Here is an 18333-nt window from a genome sequence, read left to right as displayed (position 1 = left end):
AAGAAAGGAAAAAGGAAGGAAGGAAGGAAGGAAGGAAGGAAGGAAGGGGAGGGAAGGAGAAAGAGTGGGAGGGAAGGAAAGAGGGAGGGAAGGAAGGAAAGAAGGAAGGAAGGAGGGAAGGAGGAAAGGAGGGAGGGAGGGAAGGAAGAAGGAGGGAAAGAGGAAGGAAGGAAGGAAGGAAGGAAGGAAGGAAGGAAGGAAGGAAGGAAGGAAGGAAGGGGGGAGGGAAGGAGAAAGAGTGGGAGGGAAGGAAAGAGGGAGGGAAGGAAGGAAAGAAGAAGGAAGGAGGGAAGGAGGGAAGGAGGAAAGGAGGGAGGGAGGGAAGGAAGAAGGAGGGAAAGAGGAAGGAAGGAAGGAAGGAAGGAAGGGGGAGGGAAGGAGAAAGAGTGGGAGGGAAGGAAAGAGGGAGGGAAGGAAGGAAAGAAGAAGGAAGGAGGGAAGGAGGGAAGGAGGAAAGGAGGGAGGGAAGGAAGAAGGAGGGAAAGAGGAAGGAAGGAAGGAAGGAAGGAAGGGAGGGAGGGAGGGAGGGAGGGAGGGAGGGAGGGAGAAAGAGTGGGAGGGAAGGAAACAGGGAGGGAAGAAAGGAAGGAAGGGAGGAAGGAGGGAGAGAGGGAGAAAGAGTGGGAGGGAAGGAAAGAGGGAGGGAAGGAAGGAAAGAAGGAAGGAAGGAGGGAGGGAGAGGGAGGGAAGGAGGGAAGGAAGGAAGGAAGGAAGGAAGGAAGGGAGGAAGGGAGGAAGGAGGGAGAGAGGGAAAAAGAGTGGGAGGGAAGGAAAGTGGGAGGGAAGGAAGGAAGGGAGGAAAGGAAGGAGAGGGGAGGGGAGGGGAGGGGAGGGGTCCAGCCTGGTACCATGGTGAGAACAATCACTGATGGCGACGGTGCCAGGAACTGCCCGGTTGCCTGGCTACCATCTGGGGGTCTGGGGTGGGGGCTGCCCTCAGCCGTGCTGGGCCTTGTGGCCAGTCAGACCCCAAACATCCAAGAGCGCCTCTGTCCGCTTGGGTCTGAGGAAGAGGCTTCCCTGGGCGGACTCTGAGGCAGGGGGCGGCCACGGGAGTTGGGGGCGGGGTGCAGAGATGACACCGTCCACGTGAGCATCCATAAAGACGCCTGCAGGAAAGGAGCTCGAGGTGGAACCCCGAAAGCTCCCTCTGCAGGAGCCCATCCTCCTTCCTATGTACACATCTCTGGAGCGCCACAGGAGGAGGACTTTCGACGACAAGAAATGGGGTGGCTTCTCCCAGCATCCTGACTACAGACACACAGGGGACGGCGACAGCTGCCGTCCTGGGCTCGTCCCGACCCAGGCTGTGTCCAGCCTCGTCCTGCCTCCCACTGTCCCCTCCGCACCGTGTCACCTCGGGAACCTTCCACATCTGTTGGGACTCAGTTTCCATCTGCCAGCAAACAGAGCGCCCGGTGGGGGGTGGGGGGGGGTGGGCATCACCCTGGGAATTTAGAAACCGGAAGGAAGCCTTTTCTGAGAAAAACCAGCCCCGATCCACAGCCAGGCCAGTCGCTCCGGGTCTGCATGCAGCGAGGATGCCACCCCAAGCACCGCGGGGAGCGACCCCTGAGCACGAGGAGTTGTGCTCAAGCCAAATCAAACCGAACAACCAGTCCGTGACGAGGGCTGGAGCAATAGGGCAGCAGGGAGGGCATTTGCCTTACACGTGGCTGACCCGGGTTTGATCCCCAGCATCCCCTAGGGTCCCCAGAGCACCGCCAGGTGTGATTCCTGAGTGCGGAGTCAAGAGTCAGCCCCAAGCACTACCAGGCGTGGCCCAAACATCCCCCAGTGAGAATCGTGAGAGGAGGTCCAGCCCCGACTGCTGACCGCTGGCCACCCTATGTGATTCAGTGATTCTCGGGGTCACACTCTCGGGGCATCTCCCCTCCAGCCGGCATGTCGCCCTCGATCTCCCAGAGGACGCCGTCCTCGTCCTCCAGGCTGCTGGAGATGTGGCACTTCCGGAAGCCCTGCACGATGGCCTCGCTGGAGATGCTGTCCCAGGCCACCATGACCCACTCCAGGAAGAGCCCCAGGGGCGGCTTCTTGGCGTTGCCCGTGGGGCTGAGCGCCAGGTTGCCCGCCAGCAGCCAGTCGGCGTACTGCGCACGCACACTGTCGTTGAGCGGCTTGTACACCACCACGTCCAGCACCTGCAGCTGCGACGTCAGGCCCCCAGGGATGATGACCATGTCGGTGTCCAGGCTCTCCATGGCGCCTTTCACTGCATCCGTGGCGTGGCCGCGGAAACCGTTGAGGATGAGCAGTCCCCGCTGCCGGGGCAACGCCCCGCCACGCCGCCTCCACACCACCTCCAGCCAGTCCCGCATGAGTTCCTCCGTCATCCAGCCATAGCGGTGACAGCGGATCTCCATGCCGCTGGGGAACTTCCCGGGCGGGATGTAGGTGCCGCGCAGGATGATGTAGGGGGGCAGTTTCCTGCCGTCGGCCAGCACCCCCAGCATGGCCGTGATCTTCAGCTTCTCCCGGCCCGGCGTCTTCACCAGCACCGGCTTCTCGCCGCGGTTGTCCACGGCCACGCGGGACGGCACCTCCAGGCAGATGGGCGTCTCATCAGCGTTGCCCATCTGCGCCACCGGGTAGTCGTGCAGCCGGCGCAGGGCCAACACACTGCGCTGGTAGGCAGCCAGCTTCTCGGTGAGGTCCTCCGGGAGCTGCTGGGGTGCCGGCACCTTGTGGCGCAGTGACAGGTCGTAGCGTCGCATCATCCGGCGACACCAGCCCAGGCTGGCCTTGAAGCCCTTCTCGGGGATGTTCATCTCCTGCGCGATCTCCAGCGCCTTCAGCTGCATGGCCTCGCGCGTGATGGGGTCACCCTTGGCCTGCATGGCCCGCACGTACTCGGCCACCCGCTGGTCCACCAGGGCGAAGCGGCCGTTCTTGGGGCCCCGGAAGGCGCGCCGCATGGCGTGGGCCTTCTGCAGCTGCGGCTTCACCTTGCGCCAGTCCCTCACGTTCTTCTCCAGAACCCCGAACTGCTTGGCCGCCTGGCAGTTGTTGGCCGCCTCGGCGTACTCCACGACCATCAGCTTGAAGCCGGCGTCGTAGCTGCGTCGGATGGTCCGGAACTTGCCGGCCAGCTCCTCGGCCGACAGGTCGTAGCCCGGGAAGCCCATGGCCATGTAGAAGGGGTAACTCTCCCCCCACTCGAGGTCCTGGGGCAGGCGGAGGCCGAACCCATCTAGGGCCGGCGGCGGCGGGGGCAGATGCGATGGGGGCAGGTGGGGGGAGGCTGCCCAATCCGGGGGCTTCGCGGCGGGTTCTTCGTTTTCTGGCACAAGGATCGCGGTGGGGAGCAAAAAAAAATAAATTAAATAGCGGCTGGAGAGATAGCACAGCGGGGAGGGCGTTTGCCTTGCACACGGCCAACCCGGGTTCGATTGCCAGCATCCCATAGGGTCCCCTGAGCACCGCCAGGAGTAACTCCTGAGTGCAGAGCCAGGAGGAACCCCTGTGCATCGCCAGGTGTGACCCCCCCCCCCAAAAAAGAATATTTAACCTTGGGGTGGGGGGGGCGGTAGAACTATAGCACAGTGGGGAGGGCGTTTGCCTCACATGCAGCTGACCAGGGTTCGATCTCCGGCATCCCGTAGAGTCCCCCGAGCACCGCCAGGAGTGATTCCTGACTGCATGAGTCAGGAGGAACCCCGATGCATCGCCGGGTGTGACCAAAAAGGAAAAAAAAAAATATTTAACCAGGGCTGGAGCAATAGTACAACTGGTAGGGAGTTTGCCTTGTACGCGGTCGACCTGGGTTCGATTCCCAGCATCCCATAGGGTCCCCTGAGCACCACCAGGAGTAATTCCTGAGTGCATGAGCCAGGAGGAACCCCTGTGCAATGCCGGTTGTGACCCAAAAGGGGAAAAAAACAAAAGAATATTTAACCTTGGGACCGAAGGGTTAGGGCAGTGGGAAGGTGCTCGCCTGACACGCAGCCGCCCCAGGTTCGATCCCAGCATCCCATAGGATCCCCTGAGCCCCACCAGAAATGATTCCTGAGCACAGAGCCAAGAGGAACCCCTGAGCATCGCCAGGTGTGGCAAGTCTACTGCACAAACACAGACAAACATAGAACCTTTCTTGGATAGATGGAGCAAAGGGCTGAGGCACGTCCTTTGCATGCAGGAGCCCTGAGTCCGAGCCCTTGCTTCCCAGGGTGCCCCAAGCACCTGCAGCAGTGACCCCTGAGCACTGGCCAGCAACGTTTCCTGAGCCTTAACCCAAGCAGCAATAACACCAGTTCTTAAAAGAACTGTGTCTCACGATTGCACCTCCCGCAGTGTTCAGGGATCCCTCCCTCCCAGCAAGGTCCGGGAGACCCTTTGGTATGCCGGGGATCGAACCCGGGACAATGCGTGCACAGCAAGCACCCTCCCCGCCGTCCTCTTAGCCGCAAGAACGGTGTTTTTGTGTGAGTTTCTGTTTTTGTTTTTTTTTAACTCCACAGCCGTCGGCTTTGCTTCCTCACACCTTTGCCTCTGGCTCTCGAAGGCCGCAGACTGGGCTGAGGACGGGGGCCAGGCTGGGGTGCCATCCTACCTGCAAAGGCTTCTCTCTGGGGGTGCCACTCGTCCGAGCTCTGACACGCCTTCTCCTCCAGGCGGGTGATAATGTCAGGCTTAGGGAATGGAAACTCTGCACGGGCGGGACGACAGGCAGAGCCGGTGGTGACTCCTGAGCACTGGGCGATGCTCCCGGAGCACCCCTCCCGCCTCCCCCAACTCTGGCATGTGAATCTAAGGGCAGGGGAGGGGTAGGGGTGCATCAAGGAGGGAGGCTCTCCAGGGTGGTGGGAGGGGGAGAAAGGGAGAGAAAGAGAGAGGGGGGAGGAGAGAGAGAGAAGGGGGAGAGAGAGGGGGGGAGAGAGAGAGGAAGAGAAAGAGAGGGAGAGGGAGAGGGAGAGAGGGAGGAGAGAGAAAGAGAGAGGGAGAGGGAGGGAGAGAGAAAGCGAAAGAGAGGGAGAGAGAGAAAGAGAAAGAGAGGGAGAGGGGAGAGAGAGGGAGGAGAGAGGGAGAGAGAAAGAGAGAAGAGGAAGGGAGAGAGAGAGAAAGAGAAAGAGAGAGGGAGAGAAAGAGATCCACGTTGATGAGGGCTGGTCTCAGCAATGACCGAAAAGAACTGCATGGAGTAGGGAAGTAGTGGACACAGCATTAAGGAACATTCTGACAGAATTCTCTCAGAATGGTTACGTCCTAGGGCTAGGGAGCACAGTGGGAAGGGCGTTGGCCTTGCATGTAGCCGACCTGGGTTCGATCCCCAGCATCCCATAGGGTCCCCCAAACCCTGCCAGGAGTGAATCCTGAGTACAGAGCCAGGAGGAACCACTGAGCATTGCTGGGTATGGCTCCCAAAACCAAAACAAAAAAAAAAAAGAAAGCTAAGCCCGCCAAATGGTCATGTCCTTCATGTCCTGGAAGGGAGTAAGAGATCTTTAGGGGTCCCACCCTCCCCACAAGTTCCATCTACACTGACGGTTCTGAGCGTTGGCACTGCAGTTCCTGGGCATGGAGACCCCAAGGCGGGAAAGTCCCCAGGACACAGACGCGAGGGGGTGGCCCACGGGTGGGAGGTGAGTTCTCTAGGCTCCGAGCCTCAGGGGGTCAAAGGCGAACCCAGAGACAGGAACCCCAAGTTACCCAGAGACAGGACGGTCTCGTAATTCATCCTCATGACTTCGCGGTACAAGGCCCTCTGCGGCTCGGTCAGAACTGCCCACTCTTCGTCGGAAAAGTAGATGGCTACCTCATCGAACAGGGCGGGCACCTGCCGAGGGGGACAGGCTTGGTTCAGTGACCCAGGAGCCCCTGCCCACCCCCACCCCCCACCCTTCAGTTCACAGATCGGGAAATGGTCCATCACCAAACCGGGGGCCTGCACTGCCCATTCCCAGGGGTTCCAATTCCAGGTCTAGTGGCCAACAACATCAGCAATATTTTTTGTTTTGTTTTTTTTTTGTGCGGAGCTACAGTTGGCAGTGCTCAGAGCTGACTCCTGGCTCTGCGCTCAGAGATCACTTCTTGTGGGACTCAGGGACCCTCTGGGATGCCGGGGATCGAACCTGGGTCAGCCGCATGCCAGGCTAACGCCCTCCCCGCTGTGCTATCGCTCCGGCCCCAGCACTTAGATGTTTCTGAGTTGACCCCAACCCTGCCACACCCCACGGTCAGGAGTGTCTCCACAGTCCCTGTTGCCAGCCCCCCTAACTGGCCCCCCGGCCCCCAGAGCTGTGTGATCCCAGGATCCCGGAAGCAGAAGCCCTGACCTAGAGAGCCGCCCTCTGGGAGTGCCACGCCCCAGTTTTATTTACTAGGCCACCCTCAGCAGAGCTAACAAAGGCCTCTCAGGGCCCAGCGACTCCCCTCCCCTCCTCTGCACCCCCCTTCCCCCACCAACGGCGGGTCCCCAGCCTGCCAGTGAGTGCAGAAACAAGCCCCCACCCTGATATCTGATCACCCTAGTTGCCTTCCGCAAGAATCCGCAAGAATCAAGAATCCGGCTAAGTCAGCTGAGAGAGACGCCTCCAGGCCCCACCTCTGCACCTCCCCACCCCCTCCTGGCCTCTGAGCAGTGACCACAGGGAAGCGGTGACCACAGGGGCCCGAGCCACAGCACAGCACAGCACAGCGGGCAGGGTGTTGACTTTGCACGCGGCCGATCCGGGTTCGATCCCCGGAATCATCCCATAGGGTCTCCTGAGCACCACCAGGAGTGATCCCTGAGAGTTCAGCCAGGAGTCAGCCCTGAGCATCGCAGGATGTGGCCCCCTCAAAAAAAAATAATAAACTAGCCCCCCATGACCAGAATCTTGAACCCGAGCTCCTGTTCCTCTAACCCTCACCGCCTGGTCCCCCACCTGGATGGCACCTTCACAAACCAGTGACCCTGTCGGTGCCCACAGAGGGCCTGGCTGAGGCAGGGTGCAGAGGGGACCACTCCTCGGACTCCCCAGCTACACAGTGCTGGGAAACCCGGCTGGCCTGGCCCACAGTCTGTTCTGGAAGCAGCTTCTCCCTCCTCCTCGGTGACTTTTAAAGCCACAGGACGCTTTTCTCAGGAATGCAAAACACATGGGAACAGGGCGGGTTATTTTTACTTCCTTTGCCAGAGGTCAGGGTTCCCTGCAAGTCTGACTGGGCAGCTTCGGGGGTCCCAGGCTCTGCTCCTTGCCTGCAGGACCCCCGTGCCAGACCCTCCACTCACCCAGCCGCCCTGGGAGCAGATGCGGACTTTCTGCGTGTCTGCCGGGGTATCTTGCAGCCCAGTGTCCAGACTCTCAACTGCTTCTTCCTCTTCCTCCTCCTTCAGTGCCCACTGGAAGGGGTGGGCTGCAGGCTCCATCTCTGAGAGCAAGACGCGGGTGGGAAACTGAGGCACCTGGCCGGCCAGTGGCCTGCCAGTGAGCCCGCACCAGAGCAGACAGGCCGAACAGCATGGAAGGTGCTGTCCTTGCCCACGACCAACCCTGGTTCCATCCCCGCTCGAGGCAGGTAGGGTCCCCTGACACCCCCCCAGTGTGGGCCCAAAACTAACACCTTCCCCCCCCAAATAAAAGCAATCCCCTGCTGAACCTACAGGGTGAGGCCAGAGAAAGAAAGGAAAGGGAGAAAGTGGGACATTAACGGGTCCCTAAGAGACCCTGTGCCAGGCTTCAGAACTCCAAAGTGTTCACAGACAGAACGGCCAGGAGGCTGGGGTCCAGCAACGGAGGCCCGGAAAGGCCCAAGGTGGTCCCTGCTGGGGGCTCACCGTCCCCCAAAGCCACCAGCAGCCAGGCCACCTGCTCCGTGGACACCTGGCCCTGGAAGCCACCGCCTGCCTTTTCCAAACTCCAAACGGGCGGGCGCGGACTCCGAAAAGCGAGTCAATTCATGCTCCTTCAAAGGGGGGAGGCTCTCCCCGCCGGGGAGGGGGAAATGGGGGAGGGACGCCCCCGACTCCCCGGGGTGGGGGGGGGAGGGCTGGGCGGCCTTTGGACAGGCAGCGACTGTCCCTCCTGCGGAGCTGGGCGGCCGGCACAAAGGGCGCGCGCGAATTCCCAAGGTGTGTGGCCGGGATGCGGCCGGGGGTCCCCTCCTCGACCCCCCCGGAGGTCCCCCTCTCCGCCTCCCCGAGTTCAAAGCCGGCTGTGCAAACTGGGCAGCGGGGACCCGGGGGATGGTGTGTGTGTGGGGGGGCCTCAACTTGGTCCCCACCCCCCAGGAGGGGCCGGGGCGGCGCCTCCCCCAAGGTGCCCAGGGCCGGCCCGGAGCGTCCCCGCGTCCCCGCGTCCCCGCGTCCCCGCGTCCCCGCCCCGCTGCGCTCCGGCTCTCCACCATCTTGTCCCACCTCCCCGGCCCGGCCCCTCGCGCCCCCCGGACACCCCGATCCCCCCCCCGCGCCCCCCGATCCCCCCCGGAACCCCCGCGCACCTGCCCGCGTCGTCCCCCGCGGGCCGCAACAAAGGAGCCGCGGGCGCCGCGCACTCACCAGCCGGGGGGCGCGGGGCGCGCCCAGGCCCGGACCCCGCTGTCAGCGCCGCGCGGCCCCCCGGGAGCGGCGGGGGGACACGTGGTGGAGGAGGGAGGGTCGGCAGCGGAGGGTGTTGGGAGGCGAGGGCGGAGCGCGGCTGATGTCAGGCTCCCCCCGCCTCCTCCCTGCCCGCCGCCGGGACGCCGCCGGCTCCTTCCTCCCGGGCTGGGCAGCCGCGGGGGGGACCCCGAGCGGGGACCCCCAACCCCCCGGGCGGCGCAGGGCACAGGAGACGCTTGTCCAGATGGCCAGAGACGGGGACGCAGGGAGCGGGGGGCGTCCTGGAACCGTTCCCGGTGCGGGGGGGGGGGGTCGGGGGTGGGGCCCGGGGAGAAACGGTTCTGGGCTTGGGCTTTGGTTAACAAAATACGGATGTGTAGGTCTGGATTACAATGTAAGATGTCATCGTATGTTGTTTAGATGTGGATAGTCACTCCTTTGCAGACCAGAAGCACCCTTTGCCCATCAAATCCAACATCTTTTTTCTTTTTTTTTTTTTTCCTGTTTGGGTCCCACCCGGCGATGCTCAGGGGTTACTGCACTCAGGAATCACTCCTGGCGGTGCTCGGGGGTCCCTATGGGATGCCGGGGATTGAACTCCGGTCGGTAGCATGCAAGGCAAACGCCCACCCGGCTGTGCTAATATTGCTCCTGCCCCTCAAATCCAGCATTTTGCAAACCAAATTCACTGCTTTGCACTCCAACTGGACCCTTTCACAGATCACATTCACCTTTCTGCACTCCAAATTCACCATTTGCGATAGATACTATAAAATTATATATTTCATATAAATTATATATATATACATAAATAATTCTAGGGGCTGGAGTGACAGTACAGCGTTTGTACAGCGATAGTACAGTTGGCCTTGCATATGGCCAACCCGGGTTTGACCCCGAGCATCCCATAGTGTCCCCCGAGCACTGCAAGGAGTGATTCCTGAGCACAGGCCAAGAATAAGACCTGAGCACCGCAGAGTGTGCTGGCCCCGCACGTCCCCGCCCCCCCCAAATTTTTAGGAGCTGGAGAGAACAGAGAGAAGGTAGGGCACTAGCCCTGCACAATGCTCACCCCGGTTTGATCCCTGGCACCCATATGGGCCCCCAAGGCCCCTGCCAGGAGTGATCCCTTAGCAAAGAGCCAGGAGTAAGCCCTGAGCACCATTGGGTGTGCCCTCTTCCCTGCAAAAAAAAAAAAAAGAGCATATATAAATTCACTCCGTTGCAGATCAGAATCACCTTTTGCCAATCAAATCCAACATTTTACAAACCAAATTCACCTCTTTGCACTCCAACTTGACCCTTTCACAGACCACATTCCCTTTTCTGTGCTTCAAATTCAGCATTTGCAAATAAAAATTGCCTTTGTACTAATCAAATTCACTCTTTAGAGGATAGAGTTAACTCTTTGGCAGATCAAATTCACCTTTTTGCCAATCCCATTCACCCTTTTGAAGATCAATTTTACTCTTTTGCTCTCCAAATTTACCCTTTTGTGGACCAAATTCACCATTTTGCACTCCAAATTCACTCTTTTGCAAATGGATTTTACCCTTTTACAGATCAAATTTTCCCAAAAAATATGTTAAGCTTTGTAATACAAATAAATCTGGTATGAAAAAAAAATTAGCTTTTTGGCTCACACTTGCCAATGCTCAGTGATTACTCCTGGCTCTGCACTCAGGAATCACTCCTGGTGGTGCTTGGGGGACCCTATGGGATGCTGGGGATTGAACCCCGGTCAGCCACCTGCTAAGCAAATGCCCTCCTCAATATTATTGGTCCAATCCTGGTATGAAAATATCAAAATTAAACATTTATTTCATTTACATAATGAACAAGATGCCTATTTAACACCAGAAATAGTCATTAGAATTTCATTTTTAACAATTCTTCCATCACTATCACTATCACCCAGTGTTGTTCTTCAATTCGCTCGAGCTGGCCCGGTAGCATCTCCATTCGTCCCTGTCAAGTGCAAGTGTAGCCCGATGACAGATTGGGGGCTCCTTCAGGGTCAGAGGAATGAGGACCATTCATTGTTACTGTGTTTGGCATATCGAGTACGCCACGGGTATCTTGTCAGGCTCTGCCATGCGGGCGGGATACTCTCGGTAACTTGCCGGGCTCTCCGAGACGGATGGAGGCTTTTGGGGCAGCCTCTAATCACCTTTACAGGTGTTCCTAGTCAGGCATACAGGCGGGTATGATACTCTCAGTAGCCTGCCAGGTTCTCTGAGTGAGAACTAGAGAATAAGAGAATAAGAATTTGCGGCCGCGTGCTTCCGGGTTTTATAGTCTCTGGATGGCTGTTGATGGGGTTACACGGCAGTTGGTGGGTGTAACTATCTAGCTACTGGAAGGTGGGGGAGCTGGGTGGAGGAGGCCCAGTCCCGAACTGAGCAGGCTTGGAGATCTCAGCCCGGGGTCCCGCACACCTTGGTTCTTCTGCCGGTTCTTCGTCCAAGCGTGTGGAGAGTGGTCTCAGCATGGCTTTGGCTGGGTCCCGGAGGTCTTCAGCTGTCAGGGCTCGGCTCGGGGCAGAGCTCATGGGAATTACACATATATATTCATAATATAATTTTGACAACCTGAAGGAGTCATAGTTGTGACAGAAAGATTGATAACATCTGCAAAATGTTCATAGTTTGAAGGATCAACCAGAGTATGTCTTGCACAGAACTTAATTTTTTGTTTTTGTTTTTATTTTGGGCCACACTCCTGCCTCTGCACTCTGGGATCACTCCTAGTAAGGGTTCGGGACCCTATGGGATGCCGCGATCCAACCCAGGTCAGCCGTGTGTCAGACAAACTCCCCACCTGGGCTCCAGCCCGGAAATTAATTTTTTTTCATTCCTTCCATGGGCTTTATCACTGGAGAGGTAGGAGAGCAGAGGAGACAGTCTGTCCTCTACACCTCACAGGAGTGTGGAGGGCCCGTTGATCTTTAACTGCTGGGCTAACATTGCAGTGAAGTTAAACATCAGGGACTCGGTATATATTTGCCAACAAATTCTGGTCAGTCATTAGCAGCGGCTGTTTGCAAAGCTGGGCTGGAAGCTTGCAGGCCGCCCCAGGCTTCAGACCCCCCTGGTCCTAGGTCCGGAGGAGCGAAGTTTGCAGGAAGGTCACCTGGGGAGCGGCAGTACCAGGGGTCCACATATGGAACAAAGTTGTATTTTATTTATTTATTATTATTATTATTATTTTGCTTTTGGGTCATACCCAGCGATGCTCAGGGGTTCCTCCTGGCTCTGCACTCAGGAATCACTCCTGGCAGTGCTCGGGGGACCCTATGGGATGCCGGGGATCGAATCTGGGTCGGCCGCGTGCAAGGCAAATACCCTCCCCACTGTGCTATTGCTCCAGCCCCCAAAGTTGTTTTCTAATATTAATCATTATTTTTACACTGAGGCTGGAAAGATGGTTCAGCATGTCAGGGGCTTGCCTGCTGGCACTCAGCTGACCCAATCTCTGGCAACGCATATAGTCCCCTGAGCCTACCAGGAGTGATCCCTGAGCACCAGAAGATGTGGCCCCAAAACAGGAAAAAATAATAATTACTATTTTTTTTTTTGGCTTCAGGGCTATACCCAGTGGGGCTCAGGACTACTCCTGGCTCTGTACTCAGGGATCACAACTGGTGGGACTCAGGGAATCATATGGGATGTGGCCCCACCTAAGGGCGAAATACCATCTAGGGGTGTGTTTCTTCTTTCCTTAGTCCAAAAACCATTTAAACATTCATCTTATTTCTACATCTTAATAATATTAGTCATTTTGTATGGACACAGTAAGACATACATTAAGCTTATAAGGTGGCTCTCATGAGGACATCCCACTATAATCCTCAGACTACAAAGCTCAGGCCTGATTAGTCTTTCCTAACCTTAGCAGGGTCCTAATCCAGTTGTTTCTCTTTGGATCATAACAGAATTCGTCCATGACCATGCCCTTAACTTATAGTTAAGTGTTATGGCACTTGGCCTGGCCCGTTTCAATGCCAGGGTAGCTCACAACTTGCTCTGGGTCTATCCAGTCCCTTGTCGGGACCCTGCTTTTGGGGTGCTAGGAACTAAGGGCAACTGAGGCTAAGTCAAGAGAACAGATGGCCAGGAGTGAATATTATTCAGAGTCAATTAACTCCCAAGTTATAAAAGCGTAGCATTAACTGTCTTCCTGTGTCTATACAAAAAGGACATTGCTCTGAAGTAACTATGCAAAGGACATAAGAAGAGAGAAGCAATATTCCACATACAAATACAAACCCGGAGTCCTTAGAAGGATTTGACCTTACAAGTCAACAGAGTCTGATTTGGGGATAAAAGGGATTGACCGGTTGGGGAAGCAGAGCCCAGACAAGAGGTTACAGATAAACACAGAGGAATGGGAGTGCCTTGGGAGCACTGTGGTGGGTGTAACCCAATAAACCTAAGCTCCCTGTGGCCAGGAAGAAAGCACAAACCAAAGTTAAACCCAAAATGTTTAGAGTTATATTCCAACACTAGGGATTGAACCCAGGTCAGCCACATGCAAGGCAAACACCCTTCCTGCTATACTATCATTCCAACCCCCAGAGAAATAATTCATTTTCTTTTTGGGTCACACCTAGTGATGCTCAGGGGTTCCTCCTGGCTCATGGACTCAGAAATTACTCCTGGTGGTGCTTGGGGGACCCTATGGGACGCTGGGAATCAAATCTGGGCCCACTGTGTGCAAGGCAAATGCCCTACCTGCTGTGCTATCACTCCAGCCCCTATAAAATTCTTAAACAATGGTCTTTAGAAAGCATTGTCGTAGTTTAGGGCACATGTTTACAATAGCATTAATGTTTACAGTCCTGATGTACACGGTTATCATTTTACCTCACGCCAGCTGAAGTGGCCCTTACTGGTCTGTGTCAATGAGTTTCCGGTTCAGCCCCTCACCCGCTCACCATCCCCCCTCCCCCCCCCCACTTACTCCATGACCTCAGCTCTGGAATCCAGGGCAAGGGTTAGTCATTGTTTGGACTGTCCATCTCCTTGCTTTGCTTCTCTGTAGAGCTCAGATGAGTGAGACCATCTGGTGACTGTCCCCTCCCCGCCCCCCCCCCGCCCCGCTCCACTACCATGATGCCCTCCAGACCCCAAGGTCCCAGCCAGGAGCAGCTGACTTCATCTTTTCTCACTTTCCCCCCAACTTCCACTTCCCCATCCACCCCCTCCTCTCTCCTCCAAGTCACCAAGTATTTTGCTCAGTATTTTGCATTTGAATGACAAGTTCTGTCTCACAGACCATCATTTCTGGCTCTCAGACATTCTCCTTTTCATCTTCTGTTTTCTTTTCTTTCTTTCTTTCTTTCTTTTTATTGTTTTGTTTTTGGGTCATACCCAGCGATGCTCAGGGGTTACTACTGGCTAATGTACTCAGGAATTACTCCTGGTGGTGCTTGGGGGACCCTATGGAATGCTGGGAATCGAACCTGGTTCGGCCGCGTGCAAGGTAAGTGCCCTACCCGCTGTGCTATCGCTCCAGCCCTCCTCCTGTTTTCTGAATATTAGAACTCTCCATGTGGTGAGGCCCATTTGTACTCAGACACATAAAACGCTGTGCAGCAATTTGCCATGCACTCTTGGCTTTGTTTTGTTTTTTTTTCTTTGTTTGTGAACCACACCCGGTGATGCTCAGGGGTTCCTCCTGGCTCTGAGCTCAGGGATCACTCCTGGAAGGGCTCAGGGGCCCATAAGGGACCCCAAGATTGAACTTGGTTGGCCACACACAAGATAAGCACCCTTCCCTGCTGTCCTACCATTCAAATTCTGAAATTTTTGTTTTGTTTGGGGGCCACATCTGGTGATGCTCAGGGCTGACTCCTGGCTCTGCACTCAACAATTACTCCTGGCGGTGCTCAGGGGACCTTATGGAATGCCAGGGATCGAACGTGGGTCTGCTGCATGCAAGGTAAACACCTGCCTCACTGGGAGACTTTAGTTTGTTTGAGGGAGGGAGCACTGAGCATTACTGACCCAGTGTCCACTCCTGGCGAGGGGGCGGGTGTGCTCAGGTGCCCAATGCCAGGGATTGAATCTGGGTCTCCCAAATGCAAAGTTTGTGTCCCAGCCCTATGAGTTATCCCCCCAGGGGACCCCCAACCCCGACAAATAAATAATTTTTTTGTCTGGTACTAGGCTTTGAGCCTAAGGGTCTCACACATCCTGCATCCTGCATCCTCGGCCCCCTCATGAGCACATACTGCCTGGTTAGGTGTGTTCGGGCTCTTTTAGTCTCAATTCTAAAGACCAGCTAGAAGGGGGGGGGGGGGGACGCTGGGACTCAGCCCCACGCCCACCAGCGAGGCACCAAGCCAGCAGCTCCACCAGTGGGTTTTGTGGTCTTTAAGAGGATGAAGGGGAAAGGAAAATTCCTGGGAGGTTTCCACAGGAGGCAGATTGGCAGACAGACCAGTCACTAACCCCTCCTGGGTTGCAGAACTATCACACAGGTGAGTTAGGGCAAGAAAGAGGACTGCTCAGAAGTTGGAACAAAGGAAGTCCTTCCTTCCTTCCTTCCTTCCTTCCTTCCTTCCCCTTCCTTTTCCTTTCTTCCTTCCTTTCTCTTTCTTCCTCTTTCTTTCTTTCTTTCTTTCTTTCTTTCTTTCTTTCTTTCTTTCTTTCTTTTCCTTCCTTCCTTTCTTTCCCTTCCTTCATTCCTCTTTCATCCTTTCTTTCCCTTCCTTTTCCTTGCTTTCTTCCTTTCTCTTTCTTCCTTTCTTTCTTTCCCTCCCTTCCTTCCTTTTTCTTCCTCTTTCTTTCTTTCTTTCTTTCTTTCTTTCTCTCTTTCTTTCTTCTTTCTTTCCTTATTTGTGTTACTCTTGGCCTCTGCACTCAGGAATCACTCCTGGTGGTGCTCGGGGGACCCTATGGGATGCTGAGGATTCAACCCAGGTCAGCTGTGTGCAAGGCAAACGCCCTACCCGCTGTGCTATCCCTCCAGCCCCCCACAAAGGACAACTTTGGGGAGAAACTTGACCTTGCTGAGAACCTTGAAACTGTGATTCTCCCCGACTTTTGGCAAATCGTCGGGGTGCCCTTTCTTGCCCTTCCAAAGGTGCCTTCCTTGCTAGAGGACTTCGAGGTGACTTCAAGGAGGGCATTTGCCAGTTCATTGACAGGCAGAAAGATGCAAATCTTCTCTGGGACCAGTTCCCTGCGGAGTCAGGCTGACAAGCCCCATCCGCCTGCAGGCTCTTTCTGACTCAGTGACTCTGCAGTGACAGTTCAAAGCTCATGATTCGGGCCACACCTCAGAGACACGCTCCTGCCCACCCTCCATGCCCCAGAAACCTTCTCTGCCCCCAGATTCTGAGTTCAATACATGACCACAAGCAACGGTTGTCAGCAGCTACCCACGAGGGTCTGGTGACAGTTACACAGGGGCCCTCATGTGTATTCAGGGACCCCCAACCCCGCCCAGCTAAGAACGTGGTGGGGGCTGTGCAGAAATCAAGCACGGGGTGCGGCAGGCAGTAGGGATTAAGTGCCGGGGTTTGGGGGGAACGCGAATGGACCACTGGGACTGGGGCACCCGGGCCGGGCTTCAGCCCAGGAGCTCGGCGCTCGGCTTGCATTCCCAGCGCGTTGGTGGTATAGTGGTGAGCATAGCTGCCTTCCAAGCAGTTGACCCGGGTTCGATTCCCGGCCAACGCATGCTGTCTTCCTTTTAAGCTTTTGCCGGCGCCCGCGTTTCAGACCTTCGGCGCCGGCGCGTTTGCAGGACGCGGGCGCGAAGACCCCGGGGCGCTGGGGGCGTCAGGGCAAGGCACACGCCCTGGAACCCGCGCGGGGAGGCTCGGCCGCCTTCACCCGTGCCTTTGCGCCTCTGCAGGGTCCGGAGAAGCGCGCGGGGACCCGGGGTGCCCCCATTTCCCGCTGCGGGGGTCCCGCGAGTGCTGGGGTCCCCCTGCCCGTTCCGGAGACCGCCCCGCGCGCGCTCGCGGGCTCAGGGGTCGGATGAGGGGCCCCGGGCCTCGGGGGGGCGCCCTGCACCTCTCTCGCAGGAGACCGGCCTTCAACCCCCTACTGGGGTGCACGCGCCCTCCCAGTCCCCCGCTCCGCCCCTGTGTCGCGGGGACCCCCATCCCTAGGCCCTCCTGAGCCCCCAGCTTGCAGCCGAGGCGCGGGGCCCGGAGCGGGGCGCAGAAGGCTGGGGGGGGGGGGCAAGGGCTCCCCTCGGGGTGCAGGGCGCGCCCCATCAGGGTGGGTGGGGGAGGCGACGGGGGTCGTCGGGGGTCGGGGCACAGGCTGCAGGGGCGACGCGGGCCGGGCGGGGCGGCGGGACGCGGCGCGGCGGGCAGGGCGCGGTGCAGCCTCAGCAGCGCGTCTGGGCGAGTCAGAGGCGGCGGCGTTGGTGGTATAGTGGTGAGCATAGCTGCCTTCCAAGCAGTTGACCCGGGTTCGATTCCCGGCCAACGCACACCGCCAGCTTTTGAGCTTTTGGGAGCGACCAGCTTTCCCCGAGGTCTGCAAGCGTCACCCCGCTGCAGCCCCTAACCTCTCTCCAACTGCTGCCCAGGTAGGGACACCCCTATCCTGCACCTTTGGAGGGAGAAATTGGGGTCTGTTTCCCTCCTCTTAACCCATTCCAGGCAGTTCCTCTCTGTCCTAAATTGAACTTTATATTTTCGTCAGACCTTTTTTTTTTTCTTAAAATTGGATTCCAAAGTCAAGAATAGGGGCTGGAGTGATAGCACAGTGGGTAGCGCGTTTGCCTTGCACGCGGCTCGACCCAGGTTCGATTCCCAGCATCCCATATGGTCCCCTGAGCACCGCCAGGAGTAATTCCTGAGTGCAAAGCCAGGAGGAACCCCTGTGCATCGCCAGATGTGACCCAAAAAGAAAAAAAAAAATCAAAGTCAAGAATATTTGTGCCCTGTTCCCTCCATTTCCTAGAATTTATAAATCACCTATTGCATTGCATTTCAGTCCTCTGTATAATTTGGGGTTTTTTGTTTTGTTTTGGTTTTTTTTTTTTTTTGCTTTTGGGGTCAACCCAGCGTTGCACAGGGGTTACTCCTGGTTCACGCACTCAGGAATTACTCCTGGCCATGCTCGAGGGATCTTATGGGATGCTGGGAATCGAACCTGGGTCGGGCCGCATCCAAGGCAAGCACCCTACCCGCTGTGCTATCACTCCAGCCCCTCCTCTGTATAATTTGAATGAATGCACGTGGCATGAGAGAACATTCCTACTTGATTTCTTGGCATACAGACTATTTGCCTCACACCATTTGTGTCAAGGCTCATTGGTTCGGAGATTTAACTTCCACCAGGAGCCGGGGTCAGAGAGGGCACAGGGGTCAGGGCCTCACTGGGCACTGCAGTCCAAGCAGTGGACAAAGTTCCTGGCGGCTATGTTGCAGTAAGTCACCCCAGAAAGAAAGAAAGAAAGAAAGAAAGAAAGAAAGAAAGGAAGAAAGAAAGAAAGGGAAAGGAAGAGAAAGGAAGAGAAAGAAAGGGAAAGAAAGAGAAAGAAAGAAAGAAAGAAAGAAAGAAAGAAAGAGGAAGGAAGGAAGGAAGCCACCCCCCCATGACAACCCCCTGCCGTGTCCACAGCCCTTCCGTGGACTGGCATGAGACTGAGACCCCTCCCCACCTTGTGGGGAGTCAGGGGGCTACATCTTCAGGTAAGCAACTCAGCAGGAGAGAGAATGTGGGACCCCAGTCCACGTGGTATGAGTTCAAAGTCTGGGGGTGCCGCCTCCGTGGCCATCCTACCAGAGGAGCAAAGAGATGGGGGACCACAGATTGAGGGTC

General features: G+C 56.7%; 1 protein-coding gene and 2 non-coding genes across 3 annotated transcripts; 2 read left to right on the top strand and 1 right to left on the bottom strand.

Moving 5' to 3' along the window:
- Positions 1 to 1856: 1856 nt before the first annotated feature.
- Positions 1857 to 7503, bottom strand: POGK (pogo transposable element derived with KRAB domain). Its single transcript, XM_056108595.1, has 5 exons — positions 7440 to 7503; positions 7232 to 7371; positions 5668 to 5794; positions 4571 to 4666; positions 1857 to 3301 (listed from the first exon to the last, which is right to left on the bottom strand). The coding sequence occupies exons 1-5, from the start codon at positions 7501 to 7503 to the stop codon at positions 1857 to 1859; spliced, it is 1872 nt and encodes a 623-aa protein (XP_055964570.1).
- An 8652-nt stretch (positions 7504 to 16155) lies between these two features.
- TRNAG-UCC (transfer RNA glycine (anticodon UCC)) lies at positions 16156 to 16227 on the top strand. The gene has a single exon. It is a non-coding gene; the product is annotated as a tRNA-Gly (tRNA).
- Positions 16228 to 16921: 694 nt separating this feature from the next.
- TRNAG-UCC (transfer RNA glycine (anticodon UCC)) lies at positions 16922 to 16993 on the top strand. Its single transcript has one exon. It is a non-coding gene; the product is annotated as a tRNA-Gly (tRNA).
- The last annotated feature ends 1340 nt before the right edge of the window (positions 16994 to 18333 follow it).

Source organism: Sorex fumeus, unplaced genomic scaffold (assembly GCF_029834395.1).
Source record: "Sorex fumeus unplaced genomic scaffold, SorFum_2.1 ptg000226l, whole genome shotgun sequence".
NCBI classification, from domain to species: Eukaryota; Metazoa; Chordata; class Mammalia; order Eulipotyphla; family Soricidae; genus Sorex; species Sorex fumeus.
This window is presented reverse-complemented; position numbering and strand designations above follow the sequence as displayed.